The sequence below is a fragment of the Mesoplodon mirus genome, assembly GCF_964341445.2.
Source record: "Mesoplodon mirus genome assembly, chromosome: 15".
Lineage (NCBI taxonomy): Eukaryota > Metazoa > Chordata > Mammalia > Artiodactyla > Ziphiidae > Mesoplodon > Mesoplodon mirus.
The window spans coordinates 24,638,281-24,654,818 of record NC_138991.1 but is presented as its reverse complement, the minus strand read 5'-3'; the positions used below and the strand labels follow the sequence as shown (position 1 = coordinate 24,654,818).

The 16,538-nt window shown below is 37.5% G+C and overlaps 2 protein-coding genes across 3 annotated transcripts in view; one reads left to right on the top strand and one right to left on the bottom strand.

Moving 5' to 3' along the window:
* PIGU (phosphatidylinositol glycan anchor biosynthesis class U) overlaps positions 1-16,538 on the bottom strand; it is a 240,873-nt gene that overhangs the window by 18,743 nt on the left and 205,592 nt on the right. The window lies entirely within an intron of this gene.
* The window catches only part of ITCH (itchy E3 ubiquitin protein ligase), a 123,713-nt gene that overhangs the window by 44,148 nt on the left and 63,027 nt on the right, over positions 1-16,538 (top strand). For both annotated transcript variants that reach the window (XM_082644639.1, XM_082644640.1), the window contains 4 exons: positions 1,363-1,453; positions 9,590-9,731; positions 13,249-13,373; positions 14,256-14,393. In XM_082644639.1, coding sequence (XP_082500765.1) covers positions 1,363-1,453; positions 9,590-9,731; positions 13,249-13,373; positions 14,256-14,393 — 496 coding nt within the window. The remainder of the gene's footprint in view (positions 1-1,362; positions 1,454-9,589; positions 9,732-13,248; positions 13,374-14,255; positions 14,394-16,538) is intronic.

Genomic DNA, 16,538 nt, shown 5'->3' with positions numbered 1-16,538 from the left:
TCCACAGGGGGATTAACTCTTCCATGATTATGGGCTGAAGAAGATATGTTAGGTGTTCATTTAGTATAATTCAGTAGCCACAGGCCCTGTTTTGGGCTTCTGGGTTTCATCAGTGAACAAAGCAAAAAGATCCCCCATTCACATGGAGTTTATATTCTAGCTTAGAGAGTCAAAACCAATAAACATAATTACCAAGTAAATTACTTAGTATGTCAGAAGGCCACATAGTTTATAGGAGAAGAAAATGATCATCATAAGTGGAGCAGACTGTTAATATTGTGAAGAAGACAAGTAGAATGAACGTCTAAAGGCAAGAATGTGCTGGCATATTTCAAGAATAATAGGGAACTAGGTGCCTGAGTAGGGGAGGAGAGTAGCAGGGAAATAAGATCAGGAAGTAGGGAGCAGTGGAAGCATGTATCATATAGGGTCTTTCAGGATTCAGGCTTTTACTCTGAGTAAAATGGGAAGGTTTTGAAAGGTTTTTAACATTTTAAAAGAATCATCCAGGTTGTGTTAAGAATAGGTACTAAGGCTAGACAAGGGTGGAAAAAGGGAGACCTTTTAGGTTAATCTAGGAGAGGGGCATAATTTAGGAAAAAGATGGCTGTCAGAGGTGGGTCTGAACAGATTGGTGGTAGAGGTGGTGAGAAATGGCTAGACTCTAGATATATTTTGCAAATAGAGACATCAGAATTTGCCAGCGGGTTGGAAAGGAAATATAAAAGAAAGGAGTCAAGGATGACTCCAAGGTTTTTGGCTTGAGCTGCTGAAAGAATGAAATTGCCATCAACTGAGATAGTTTACAGAGAACATCGGGAGTTCCATTTTGGATCTGTTACGTTCGGAGTGTCTTTTAGATACCCAAGTGAAGTTGTTTAGAATTCAGGAGTGAAGTCTGGAATAGAAATATAAAGTTGGGACTTGTTGATATGTAGATGATATTTAAAGCCATAACAGTAGATGATCTCCTTGAGGAAATGAGTATGGAGAGTTGAGAGAAGAGGGAACCAAGAACTGAGCCCTAGGACTTTCCAGTATTAAGAGGGTGGAGAGAAGAGAAAGAATCATCAAAGGAATCTAAGAAGGAACAATCAGTAATGTAGGACATAAACCTAGAGAATGTGTCTTGGGAACTAAAAGGAAGAAAAACCATGGAAGAAGGAATGATCAACCATGTCAGATTTTGCTGATGGTTAATGCAGGATGGATACGAAAATTGAAAATTATATTTAGCAATGTGAAGGCCACTAGTTATTGTGTGGCCTTCAGTGGGACATGGAAATGGCCTGGCTAGCACTATTTACATATTTTTCAAGTGGGAATTTTTGATGTTTATAGTGTTTCCTTGGCCCTGTTCAGGTTTGCCGTCCTGTTGGTGTTATGTCTGACAGTGGATCACAGCTTGGTTCAATGGGTAGCCTGACCATGAAATCACAACTTCAGATAACTGGTAAGTCTTAAAAAGATCTACTGCTTTATTTCCCCCCAACCCCCAAGATAAAAAGAAAAAAATCTTAAAATCTTTAGTGGCTGTGATGTATCAGGTTCTGAATGAATGAATGAACATAATGTTTAGATATGTAAAAATTACATTCTGATTTCAGGATATTCTTGGGTATAGTATAGGATTTGGGTTTGTTTTTTCCATTAAACATGCTTCGGCAATTGCTATTGTTTTCTGTTTTCATTTGGATTTTATTAGCTTTGTTGAGATAATTCACATACCATACAGTTTACCCTTTTAGAAGTCAATGATTGTTAGTACATTCTCTTGGTTGTTGTGCAACCAACACCAGTCAATTTTAGAACATTTTCACCACTGCAGAAAGAAACCCCTGCCTCATATTCCCCAACCACCTTCAGCCCTAGCTAACTATTTTTGTCTCTATAGCTTTGCCTGTTTTGGATCTCTCATATAAATAGTCATAAAATGTGTGGCCTTTGTCTCTGACTTTTTTCACTTATCATAATAATGTTTTCAAGGTTCAGCCGTGTTGTAGCATGTATTAGTATCTAATTTCTTTTTATTGCCAAATACTATTCCATGTGTGGACATACTTTATCCATTTATCAGTTGATGGATGTTCGGGTTGGTTCTACTTTTTGGCTATTATGAATAATGCTATGAACGTTTGTATGTAAGTTTTTGTGAAGATGTATGTTTTCAGTTTTCTTGAGTATATACCTTCTACTTTCTTGAGTAGAATCACTGGGTCATGTAATATCCGTGTTTAGCTTTGTGAGGCGTTCCAAATTATTTTTCAAAGCATCCACACCACTTTATATTCCCACCAGTCATGTATGAGGGTTACAATTTTGTAAGCATCTTTGCAATGCTTATCTTTTTGATTAGACACATCCTTATGGATGTGAGCCATCTCATATGGGTTTGAGTTGCATTTCTCTGATGGTTAAATGATGATGAGCATCTTTTCATGTGCTTATTGGCCATTTGTATATGTTTTTTGGAGAAATGCCTATTAAATTTTTTGGTTGCTATTGATACTTTCCTAATATCTCTTTGTTTCTTCCTCTAACCATACTAATCAAGTGTATCACTTTCAGATGAATGTTCTTAAAATGCCTCCTGATTTGTTCATTCCTGCTCAGAAACCTTCAGTGCTTCTCCTTGGCTGTGGTATTGAATTTCTTTAAAACTGGGCTAAGACCTTTTACAGGCTCCATATGATCTCTTTGTAGGTCTTTATATATCAATAGAAGCTACTTGCACTAGCCAAAGTGAGGCACTGGATTTTCTTCAGACATGCATGTGTCTATCACACAATGGAACCCTAGTCTCTCTCCCTTTAATTTAATGGCATTTATTGATCATTTTAGTTTTTACTATACCTGGCTTATATCCACTTCTAGGTTATGAATATGAGGTCATAAACTGTATCATTATTGTCCTCCTCAAAACCTAAAAGTGATTGAGTTATATAAAAGTAACACTTTAAGTTGAAAGCATGTTAGAATTTATTCTTGGGAATCCTTTCACTAACTCCAGTCTCTTTCCTTAGCAATGTCTGATTCTCAGTGAGAGATATTAATATTTCTTTGCTAAAGCCAGATTCTAATCGTTTCTCCCCTCCCCATTCTCAAGCTAGTCTTATAGCTGATTTACATTGGGCCAGGCTTCTTAAGACTTCTTTTTTGGGGCAGCTTATTGTTAAAACCTTTGATTTAAAGAATTTCTGATAGATTGTTTCAACTTTTCAGGTTACATAAGTAACATACATCCTTTTTATTTTTAAAAGCTGAGTAAAATAGTAAAGTGAGGAGTTCTTATTTATCATCTCAATCCCCAGATAAATAGGTTTATATTCCTTTAGACTTTTCTTTGCATAAACTGGCTATCTTATTTGCTATTATTACTGTCATAGTAAGAAAAACATTTAATGCCTAAATGCATTATGTCCTCAAGAAGACATAATTCTTAGCCATTTATAAGCTTTTAATCTTGGGTCTAAAAATCCTGAGCATGTACAAGTATAGGGCAAAAACATCTTAACAAAAACAAACACCATGAATTATGGATAAAAGCTATTTACGTATTTAGCAAAAATATCATTAGATATGGGACAAATGAAGAACATCAGATAATGAACAGTAAAGTGCCAAGTTGACTAGAGTCAAGTGTCCTTCATAATTCATTGTTTACTTCTTTGCTTTAGGTGCTAGAAAGCTCAGAACTAAGTTTTTTTTTGCACAAATCCCCTTAATTGACATTGTATTTTATAGTCTGTGTTAATGGATTAGCATAGTTTTTTTTTTTTTTTTGGTAAGCTCTTCAACATCTTCCAAAATTCAAGGAAGGCATAAATATGCAAGTGTTAAGTATAAAAGCCATGGCATATGGTAATGGTGAGAAGAGATAATGACTTTGGTCAGGAAAGAGAGATCAGTATTTGACTAGAGTTACTGTGAAAGGAGGTAGTGCTTGAAGCATTGCTACTATTTCAAAGTAGAGGACTTCCCTGGTGGCACAGTGGTTAAGAATCTGCCTGCGAATGCAGGGGACACGGGTTCGATCCCTGGTCTGGGAAGATCCCGCATGCTGCAGAGCAACTAAGCCTGTTTGCCACAGCTACTGAGCCTGCGCTCTAGAGCCCGCGAGCCACAACTGTTGAGCCTGTGTGCCACAACTACTGAATCCCGTGCGCCTAGAGTCCGTGCTCTGCAACAAGAGAAGCCACCGCAGTGAGAAGCCTGTGCACTGGAGGAAAGAGTCACCCCCACTTGCCGCAACTAGAGTAAGCCCATGCGCAGCAACGAACACCCAACACAGCCAAAAATAAGCAAATAAATAAATAAATAAATTTATTTTTTTAAAAAAAGTAGATAGGTAGGGACTTCCCTGGAGGTCCAGTGGTTGAGACTGTGCTCCCAATGCAGGGGGCACGGGTTCGATCCCTGGTTGGGGAACTAAGATCCCACATGCCACCTGGCATGGCCAAAAAAAAAGTAGAAAGGTAGAAAAGGATCTTTCAGGAACGAACATGACAGAGCAAATGATGTGAAGGAGGGAAATGCCAAGACTTCCCTTGATGTCCCTAAAAGCCACTGCTGCAGAGCAGGGACCCATGAGAATTAATGAGAGTGGATCATCTCCTTCAGGTGTGTCAAGGCTACAAAAAAAAAAAAATTGCTAAGGGAGATGGGAAGTAACCAGAGTTTTTAACAAAGAGCAGACAGCTGGATTTGTGTTTTAAAAGTCGGTGTAGGGAGCTTCCCTGGCGGCGCAGTGGTTGAGAGTCCGCCTGCCGATGCAGGGGATACGGGTTCGTGCCCCAGTCCGGGAAGATCCCACATGCCGCGGAGTGGCTGGGCCCGTGAGCCATGGCTGCTGAGCCTGCACGTCTGGAGCCTGTGCTCCGCAACGGGAGAGGCCACAACAGTGAGAGGCCCGAGTACCGCAAAAAAAAAAAAAAAAAAAAAAGTCAGTGTAGGGACTTCCCTGGTGGCGCAGTGCTTAAGAATCTGCCTGCCAATGCCAGGGACACAGGTTCAAGCCCTGGTCCGGGAAGATCCCACATGCTGTGGAACAACTAAGCCCGTGTGACTGGAACCTGTGCTTCACAGCAAGAGAAGCCACCGCAATGAGAAGCGCACGCACTGCAATGAAGAGTAGCCCCCGCTCACCACAACTAGAGAAAGCCTGCACGCAGCAACAAAGACCCAACGCAGCCATAAATAAATAAATAAATAAACTTCTTTTAAAAGTTGGTGTAAAAGACTCATAGGGAAATTTAGGGTCAAAAATTAAAATGTTACTCTGTGGTTCTGCTCAAATTTATTTCTTGAACTCTTTCATACGTACATTACACAATTACACACATGTATGCATACATTATTTGTTTACAATGAATGTTTGTATGTTTGCTAATTGCTGTCCCTTACCAGATGAGGGCAAGTAGAAAATTTATTTCAGAGAAATGACATGTATTATAAGTTGTAGCAAAACTAGAGTTTTAAAATATTAAATGATAGTACTGTTGATAAATGGATTGTTTAGAGAACTTGATGTGTGTATGTGTGTTTTTTTTAATTTATTATTTTTATTTTTGGCTGCATTGGGTCTTCATTGCTGTGCGTGGGCTTTCTCTAGTTGTGGCAAGCAGGGGGTACTCTTTGTTGAGGTGCGTGGGCTTCTCATTGCGATGGCTTCTCTTGTTGTGGAGCACGGGCTCTAGGCACGCGGGCTTAAGTAGTTGTGGCATGCGGGCTCAGTAGTTGTGGTGCACGGGTTTAGTTGCTCTGTGGCTTGTGGGATCTTCCCAGACCAGGGTGCGAACCCGTGTCCCCTGCATTGGCAGGTGGATTCTTAACCACTGCGCCACGAGGGAAGTCCCAGGTTCCACTGATTTTTACTCTTGCATTTCCTGGATCATTCTTTATTCTTTGTCTCCAATTCCATGGTCTGGATCCTTTACTTTGGACATAAGTCTGTTTTCTTACATCCTTCCCTGTCTTTAGCCATTTCCTGTTTAATTATGTTCTGTACATAACTTCAGCTATTATACTGAGCTTATCTGTGTTTTGATGCTTGCTGTATGCTAACATTATACTTACGTGGGCAAAATAAATTCTTTGGTATTTCCTAGAAATTTCTTAGTCTCAGTCCTTACTCAAAACTCATCATTTGAGGAAGAGAAACCATCTTATTTTAGTTATTACAAATTGAAATTAAACATTACTGCATCTCCCCAAATTTACTAGAACACCGTATATTTAGCTCCCAATGCTTAGAGACCAGGAGAGTCCTTCACACTTTAAAGTCAAAAGTTTATATCCAGTTCTGCCCAGCCAAGACATAGTTCTGCTACAGAGACCTCATGTAGCTTCTCATGACTTCTGAGCACAGAGATAGCACTTGCTTTAACTGGTTTTATCTCTTATCAGTTCATCATACTGCTAATCATACCTGGTCTCAGCACCCCTGTTTGTTTTACCTTGTTCATTATAGCCTCCTGATTCACAAAATAAATTGGATAAGCTAAGGATTTACTTTTACCTTATATTTAAATTGTCAAGATTTTAATTTTGTATTGGAGAGGTAGGATGAAGAATCAGTCGGGTGAAAATGTTGACCTTCAGAACAGAAGGATCAGAAGAACATTAATAAATACCATGAAATCATATGCAATAGATTGTGTGTGTGTGTGTGTGTGTGTGTGTGTGTGTGTAAGTAACTATAAAGCAGGGCAACTTATTTTCTACCATGGCTAATCATTTGGTTCAACAAATGTATTAAACGCCTGTCAGGTTTAAATCACTAAGTGCTATACGAGTTATAAAGACCGGCTATAACCTTGCCATGAAGGGGATTACAGGGTGAGTTAAACAAGTAAGAACTGATAAACTTACTAAGAGCTAAGACAGAATAGAAAGCTGTAGGAACCATATATAAATAGGAAAATCTTGTGGGGGCATAGAACAGGAACAGTTTGACTTACTAGGTTTAAAGAACCATCCGGTCAAAGAGAAGGGGGTATTTGTCTCTCAAGAAGTAGGATTTTATTAGGTGAAAAGAAAGAAGGATCATTATGAGTGGAGGGGGTAGCACGTATGAGGCATGAAAGTACTAGGCCCTTGGGAGGGACAGCAAACAGCTAAGAGTGGTTAGACTACCAGGGGCCTGGGTGGAGTTTGGTATAGGAAGAGGCTGTAAACGTACAGAGTAAGCAATGTAAAATGCCCCAGAAGAGTTTAAACTTCATTTTGCAGGCATTAGCAAATCATTGAAAAGTATTGACATCACATCTGTTCTAGGAAGATAATTCTGGTAGCTGTGAGAGATTGCATTAGAGAAGTGAGAGTAAAAACAGGCAGTTGTTAGAGGCCTCTTGGAGTAGCCCAGGTGACAGATGATATTGACATTTTTCTGATTCCTTTTCTTCCAGTTTACAATTTACAGTTTTTAAATTCCTTTAATTTACTATGGGAATTTAAATTTTAGGAAGTAGTACATTGATCTGTTTTATAATATTAGGACTGTAATGAAAGTTTTATGCAATATAAGCTTTGAGGTTTGAACACTTAAATAATTTCTCCGGTCCAGGCTTTGCCGTGACCCTTGGGTAAACTTTTAAATTTTGTTGAGCTTGTTTTTTTTTTATGTATAAAAATTAAGATGATAATACCTATCTCACAGAATAGTTGTATCGAAATGACAGTCTTTAAGTGCCAGACATAGTAAACACTAACAGTTGGTGCTGGTTTCCCTGACTCTTTTTATTTTCCCATTTAAAGTTTCCTAAAATGGCTCTAGTGGGGTTGGGTGGGATTACTTGGCAAAATAGCTTTCAAAAGTTTGAATCCTAAAAAGCCACTAAGGGCAGGTCATTTCCTCCCTGTCAGGCCTGCACTGCTCTTTGTTCTAGGTTTAATCAGTTTTAGAGAATCACAAGAGCCCCTGAAATAAAATGAGCTTATGCATGAGTGTGTGGGCTGTTTTACCTTTTCTCAGACCAGAAATGTATTAAAAATAGGGATTTTATATTTTTCTTTGGCAATCCTGTGATTAAATTAGGCTTTGTATTAAGTGGTAGGGCTTTATAGTACATATTAATCAGAGATAGGTCTGATCCCCACTTGAGTATGTTCTGTTCTGAAAGACATTTTACTTAGTGTTTCTACCTAGATGTCTCATGAGCATCTCAAATTTTATATATTCTTTATAATACGCTTGATTTCCTGCCCATTCTTCCCTCCTCAACTTGTGCTTTCCCAGATCTTTTCCATCTTATTAAATGATACCACCTTCTATCCAGTTATTCATGCCAGAAACTTGGGAGTTATCCTTGCTTCTTTCCCCTAACTCACTCATGAAATCTAATCCTGTTGGTTCTCCTTAGAAAATGCTTATTCCTCCCCATATCCATGTTTACCACCCTAGTCCATACTACTGTCGTTTCTTAATTAGATGGCTCTAGCAGCCTCTTAAGCATAAAAGGACAAAAGTATTTGATAAACATGAAGTTGGGAGATTCAGGGCCACCACCTGGGACCGTACCTGCTAGGGTACCCAGACTGTCTATGTGTTGGTCTGTATATTGAGCTTCTTGGGTAGCTGCTATATAAACTTTTCTAGCAACTCACAAGGGCCCATTAGTCTTGAAGGGCACTGGCATTCTCTGAACTTTGCTGTTGGAGTATATATCCAGGTGGTAGAATATTTCCTTGGCTGTGATCATCTCATTTATAGGGGACCAGTGAGTTGTCTCCTGTGGGAACCAGGGGGTGCTCTACTAGATTTGAATCTACTCTTCGTACCTTCCACACAATGCTAGGACAAGGCTATTTCATGGCAAAAGTGACTAACTCAAGGGTGAAGGCCAAGGATGTAAGAAGCTCTTGCTAAGATAGCGAGAGATAAATGAGATGCTAAAAATAATTTTAGTTTGTAACTCTTCTTTCATTGGCTTTCTAGCATGCTTAGAATGAAATGCAAATTCCTTATCTTGGCTTACAAAGCTAAATGTGATCTTATCTCATTTACCATTTTTCCCTGTTTGCTATACTTTTCCTCAGGTATGTCAAGCTTTTGTACCTCTGTCTGGAATTTTCTCTTCTTCCTACCTTCAGTCTTCACATGGATAGCTTCTTGTCATTTAGATGGTTGCTTAAAAGTACTTCCTTAGAAGACTTCTTTACTGCCAAGTCATATCCTGCCACATTAGGCTGTTTTTCATCACAAGGACTTATATCTAATTGTAAACTGCTCTGTCCACAGTTTAGAGCAATATCTGATAACGTGGTAGGCATTCAAATATTTGTTTACCAAGTTTGTCAGTGTACTTTTTAATTGACCTCAAGATTTCTGGGACTGTTGATACTGACAGTTGGTGGGGGGGGGTCTACTGGTGGGAATTTGGGTGGATGGTGTGGGGAAGTTCTATATTTTTTAATATGATGGGAAGAAATACAAAGGTTATATGTGAATAAAATTTGTGAATATTTTAGAGCAAACTGCTTCTCTGAGTAAAAATAATAATGCTGTGTTTAACCTTTATGAAATTAAATCTATTTGAAGGATGAACTAACATCTTGAATATTGAAATATTTTCTCTTTTATTTTACTTAGTCATTTCAGCAAAACTTAAAGAAAATAAAAAGAATTGGTTCGGGCCAAGTCCTTATGTGGAAGTCACAGTAGATGGACAGTCAAAGAAGACAGAAAAATGCAACAATACGAACAGTCCCAAATGGAAGCAACCTCTTACAGTGTAGGTTTGAAAGTATTTTCTATGGTATATTTTGTTTAGTAGGTGAGCAGAAATGCAGCTTTAAGAAAGTTTCTCACTTTTTTCTTTGTTCCTCCTCTCTTTTTTTTCCCCCCTCTTTTTCCCTGTTCTTAGGACTCCTCCTCCTAGTCTCCTTTCTCTTTAGTTATTTGTTTTCCCAGTCTCTCCTTTTTATTGCATTGTTGCCACTGAAAAGTAGCTGGGAGATCCCAGGGTCACGGGCCTAGAAAGATTAGCAGCTCTTTCCTTAATTTAGGTTTGAAATAGAGGGCTATGAGTAGCTCACTTTATTTTTTTAATTTAATTTTTAAAAATAGTTTGTGTTTTTTAAAATTACAGTGCCCACATAGAACCTACACAGGGTTTTTTTTCCTTTAAAAAATTATGCTATACATTTTATACTTAACATACATAACATCCTTTTTCGCTGAGTATGTACGGGTCTAATATCCCTTATATAGCTACATAATATTCTTTAATATGGATGGACTATGAATAATTTTACTAGTTCTCTGTTGATCGGTTGGTTTCTGATGTGCTGTTAGACAGTGTTGCAATATACATCCCTGTGCATATGTCTGTATGTTTGTGTTTTTAATCTGTCATTTGAATTCATAGAAGTAGGATGTAGCTCAATTTCAACACTTATTGACAAAGCCCCAGATGTTGGTAGGAAGGGAATTACAGGTTGAAGAGAATTATAGGTTAATTTTAATTTTTCTACTAAAATGGAAGCAAATGTATGATTTATCAACAAATGGATTTTTAAATAATATAGTGTATATGGTTTGTATATTAAAGTGTAGTTCAAAATATAACCAGTTGTTATCTCATCAAATATAGACAAATTGCTTTCATTACCTAACATTTGGAATTCTTGCATTTTTTCTCTTAGAGAAACAAACCTGTAACTAAAAAAAGTTTTATTTCTAAATGGTGAGGTGAGACATTTGAAATGATAAGCTCTTCTCTTCACATGATACGTGCTTATGTGGACAATATTTATTCCTAATAAACGACAAAACAAATTAGCTCTACCTATATTATTCTTTAACATGGATTTTTGAAGTTGTAGGGCATCTTGATGTACTTTATGATTTTGAGCAAATGAATGAAACTTAAGAATTTACTGAAGGTCATCTTGAAACCTATTTGCAGAAGTATCATTCTAATGTTCCTCATCTGTATTTATTTCAACATCGTTTCTTAGACTTCATTTTTAATTAGTGCCCCATTAGAGATTTGATCTAAATTAAACAATATGTGAGTAATATTTTTAAAAAAAACAAATCTTCAAAAGGCCACAGCCTCAGGGCTTCCCTGGTGGCGCAGTGGTTGAGAGTCCGCCTGCCGATGCAGGGGACACGGGTTTGTGCCCCGGTCCGGGAAGATCCCACATGCTGCGGAGCGGCTGGGCCCGTGAGCCATGGCCGCTGAGCCTGCGCGTCCGGAGCCTGTGCTCCGCAACGGGAGAGGCCACAACAGTGAGAGGCCCGCGTACCGCAAAAAAAAAAAAAAAAAAGGCCACAGCCTCCAATAGCGACTGGAGATGTTCAGAATAATAGACTGAATACTCATCTACTTTCTACCAACTATCTGTGCTCACAATAAATGTACTTTAGGGCTCTTGAGCTGATAACGACATGAACTCCTTACTGGTTTAAAAGTTAAGAAAAAAGACACTCCTTGTAGCCCTATATGGTAGTGCTATTCTTAAGCCCAGATGTTCGGGGGAACGTAGCTCAAGATCTTCTGAATTTTTAAGTTGCAGCAGATTGGCCTGCAATTTTAACACAGCTTCCATTGTTGGGTAGCAGGCTTTCCAGACTTCTCTCAAGATTTGAATCGAGGGCTTCCCTGGTGGCGCAGTGGTTGAGAGTCTGCCTGCCGATGCAGGGGATATGGGTTCGTGCCCTGGTCCGGGAAGATCCCACGTGCCGCGGAGTGGCTGGGCCTGTGAGCCATGGCCGCTGAGCCTGTGCATCCGGAGCCTGTGCTCTGCAACGGGAGAGGCCACAACAGTGAGAGGCCCGCGTACCGCAAAAAAAAAAAAAAAAAAGATTTGAATTGAAATAATTAAGAGTATACCATCTTTGATGGTATACTTTATTGTCTCTCAAAGTAAAATTAAATTTATTAACTCTTTTATTCCATCCCCATTATGATTTCCCAAATGACTAACAGAGAAATGTGCTCCTTTTAAAAAATATTTATTTATTTATTTGTTTGTTTGTTTATTTATATTTTTGGATGCGTTGGGTCTTCGTTGCTGTACGAGGGCTTTTCTCTAGTTGCAGTGAGTGGGGGTTACTCTTCTTTGTGGTGCGCAGGCTTCTCATTGCGGTGGCTTCTCTTATTGCAGAGCACGGGCTCTAGGCGTGCGGGCTTCAGTAGTTGTGGCACACGGGCTTCAGTAGTTGTAGCTTGTGGGCTCTAGAGTGCAAGCTCAGTAGTTGTGGCGCACAGGCTTAGTTGCTCCACGGCATGTGCGATCTTCCTGGACCAGGGATTGAACCCGTGTCGCCTGCATTGGCAGGCAGATTCTTAACCACTGCGCCACCAGGGAAGCCCCGAGAAATGTATTCTTAATATACATTCTCCTGAAAGTAACATCTGAAAGTTTTGAAAGAGAGTGAATACATTGTACAAAAAAGAAAAGGCAGTGATAAGGTGAAAGTTTCTTTGTTTAAAATACCTGTCACTGGGAATTTCCTGGCGGTCCCGTGGTTAGGACTCTGCACTTCCAGTGCAGGGGGCATGGGTTCGGTCCCTGGTCAGGGAACAAATTCTAGAATTTGTCTTATAACCTTGAACCATAGGACTATGGTAGGTTATATAGTGTTCCTGTTTTTCTAATTGAAATAGTTTTTATACAGTTTATTGCAAATTCAGATTTCTATTCTGTATTGGCATTTAGCAAGGTCTGGAAGAGTCTTTATTTGACAGTTGTCCCAGACACTTTGCCTCTAACAGTGTGAAACTTGGGGTAATATAATCCTCAAATCATTTAAGTAGCTGACCGAGAAACTTCTTAATGTAAATTTTAATGACAAATTTTTGTTCAGATTACAGACTGCCATTACAGTCTGGCTGTGTGATCTTGGGCAATTTGCTTAACCTCTCTGAATATCAGCTTCTATATCTGAAGATGGGAGTGGTAATTCTCATCTCAGGGTTGCTGTGAAGATTAAACGAAATAATCCTAAGCTCAGCATACTACCTGACGTAAAATAAGGATTTAATTTATAAATTCACTTTTTTGTACTACGAAAGTAAAACTGATTTTTCAACAGCTTGTAGCATGGTGAGCACTTTTACTTTTGTTGATGATACACATGCATGAAATTGCCCCTATAGTTCAGTGACAAGTGAAGATGACCATAGGCAGTATTGGTTGTACAGTAAACTGTAACCTGTGCAGTGAGAAGATTTTAATTATAATTTATTTACAGTCTTGTGATATTTAAGGAAATTTTTTTTTCACCTTTTTTTTCACTAGTATCGTCACCCCTGTGAGTAAATTACATTTTCGTGTGTGGAGTCACCAGACACTGAAATCTGATGTTTTGTTGGGAACTGCTGCATTAGATATCTATGAAACATTAAAGTCAAACAATATGAAACGTATGTATGTAAAAACAATAGAATATGCTCACCTTTTGTTTTTCTGCAAGAAATTCAGATGCCCAGTGTGGAGAAACTATGTTCACTATTTGTTTTTAGGTTTACTTGGTTATGATATTAATAGGGAGATGAATCTTGAACTGTTTAATGCATTCTGAGTAACTGTGGTTTGGCCATTCATTTTGGATCTGATATTTTAAATATTTATTTAGTAAATAGGTATTTATTGAAGGCTATATACTCAAAAAATATAGAGCAGAGCTGAAGGAAAAATGTAATCTCACTACAGAGAGACAAATTAATATTTTGGTTAATATTTTGACATTTCCTTTTCAAATGCTTATTTTAAAAACTTCCTCATTTTAGATGGTTGTAGTTTTATTTATACGTGTATATCTCTATCTTTAGATATCTATATATATTATAGATACATAAAAACTTGAAACATGCTTATTTTAATTAATATATCATGATTTTAAAACATTTAATCCCTTGAGTATCTAAAACATCTAAGAATTTTATTTCTCATTTAGGATTTACAAGATGAAAATTCATTCTTAAATTGTTTTCAGTCAATATAAGTCAGGCATATATTGCTGAGTAGTCTTAGTTGTCCTGCTGGCTCATTTTGTAAAAGAGAATGAATATAATAAGTGAGATGATTAAGCTATTTAGTATCTTACATTGTGGATATTAACCATTAGGAAATTTTGTTCTATTTTAAAAATGTTTTTGGCGTCAAAAGGCCTGAAACCTTGGGTGAAGTGTATTAAAACAAATTGTGTACACATAAATGTAAAGTTTTTCTGACAGTTTTGTTTTCAGCAGTTAAGACTTAAAGGAAAAGAAGTGACCATTTTCTGTAATTTTATTCTCTTCCAGTTGAGGAAGTAGTTGTGACTTTACAGCTTGTAGGTGACAAAGAACCAACAGAGACAATAGGAGATTTGTCAGTTTGTCTTGATGGGCTGCAGCTAGAGTCTGAAGTTGTTGCTAATGGTGAAACTACATGTTCAGAAAGTAAGTAATCACTTCTTATATAGGGTCTTTAATGATTCTTCTTACATTAGCCACTGTAGTGTGTTGTAATTATTGCTGTTCTTTTCCACATTAAAGAAATTATTTTATTTCCTTTTTAAAAAGAGGCATTTTTCATTTTAAACTTTTAGTGCATTGTTTCTATGAGGAAAACATTTTTCTATAAGTTGAAAAGCTAGCCAAGTAAAAGCTACATCACAGTTGGCCCTATGAGTGATGAATTGATTTATAAAGCATCCGTTCTGTAGGCCAACAGTGGCAGTTAGTATGGCACATTTGATGCTACACCTTCTCCAGTGCTAATGGCAGACATAGTTTACTCTCTGTAGCAGTCTGATTGAGTTTAAATTTGACTCAGAATCCTTCCTAGTACTGTACCAGACAAGCCAGTAACAAGCTGGAATCCATTTGCCATTCCTCTTCCACTTTTGTAGGCTACATTTATTGAGATGTCTTTGAGTTATAATAATGACAGAGCCAATTCTTTATATGTATGCTGATATATTTTACAGTTTATGATTTAGTAGTGTTTGTTAAGGGAAATAAATAGGAGCTGTAATTAAAACGTTGGATAGCACCTGAGTTAGTGCCTGCACAGCTAGCATGCTTCATTAAAACCACTTCTCAGTGAATTCTCTTTAGATATTTCCAACCCTTATTAATGTGCTAATAAGTGTATTTCCACTTGAAACACAGATTGTAGAAGCCCCAAGACAAAGCGCATATTAATGGTCTCCTTGATTAGTCTGACAGAGATCTTCTTGTTTACTTAGAAACTGCCTTATGAAACATTTTGCAGTTGTCAGGTGCTGCTGTACTTCTCTTCCTACTTTGGAAGACTTCCTACTTCCTTTCTAACTCATGACCCTTTTTAATAGCAGAACCTTTAAGATAGTCTTGGTGTTTCTTCCAGTTTGGTTCTTTGGGGTTAATGAGGTGGAAAGACACTTCTGAATTGGTTATACTGCTTCAGAGTTGACCTGTTCATCTTAATTGACTGTTATTCACAGGAACTCTGTAATAGTTACATTTTTCTATAAATTGGAATTCCGGAAGGTAATAAAAGTTAAGTTACATTGTTAAACTGCTCTAAGACCTCAGTATTTATAGCTTCCTAAGATTTTTTTCCTACAAATTGAAACTGCTACTAATGCAGAATATTTAATAATTAACAAAAGTAAAGCATGTCAGCCTTCATATTTCAGAGTAGACTCTAAACTGCATATTATACTTATGACTTTACTGTTTGTTTCCTACAGAAGTGGACATTTCTGTGTAACCAGTTTTTGACTCAAGTAGGAAAATAATTGACAGAATTTAATCTCATTCTCTGAAGTAAAGAGAGGTTTTAACTGGGAAGTCACAGTGGATTTTAGGGCTAGAGTTGCCACATACAGTAGCTGCCATTTGTGTAATGTTTACCATGTGCCAGGCACTGTGTTGGTGTGTTTACATATATATTCATTTAACCATCACAATTTTGTAAGACATTTTGCATATAAAAGAAAGTGAGGCTCTGAGAGTTTAAATAGTATGTCCCGTATCACACCAACAAGTGTGATGCAGCGTCAAGATTGAAACACAAATATTTGTTGGTTTCCTTTTCTTTCCAATACACTTTCCGTTTCACACTTAAAAACTTAAGAACTTTAACTCAAATCATGAGCTGTTATAAGTAAGCAAAGAAAACCCAATTAAGTCCACAAGCATCTGTGGTGGGAACTTCACTTGTATTGTTTTTCGATTGATTCCATTTCTGTGACTTTAACTATAAGCCAGAAATGAAAATTAGAGTTTAGCACTAAAATTGAATTTCTGTCATCTGAGCATTGGTTGGTTTCTTTTGTATTCTAATATTTTTCTAATGTTACAGAGTTTTAGTGTTTTTTTCCCCTCTGTGTGTTCAGTCAAGTTTTTGTGGCTTTGCTGTACAGCAAAAACTAATACAACATTTTAAATCAACTATACTCCAATAAAAAATTAATTAAAAAACAACGTTTTTGTGGAAGAACTCATGGGATTTTAGACTTTAATATTTTTGGTTAATTTAAAAATAATGCTTATAAAAAGATCTGTCTGAATTTTGGTATTAAAAGTCACCAAATAATAGCTTGTTATATATTTAGA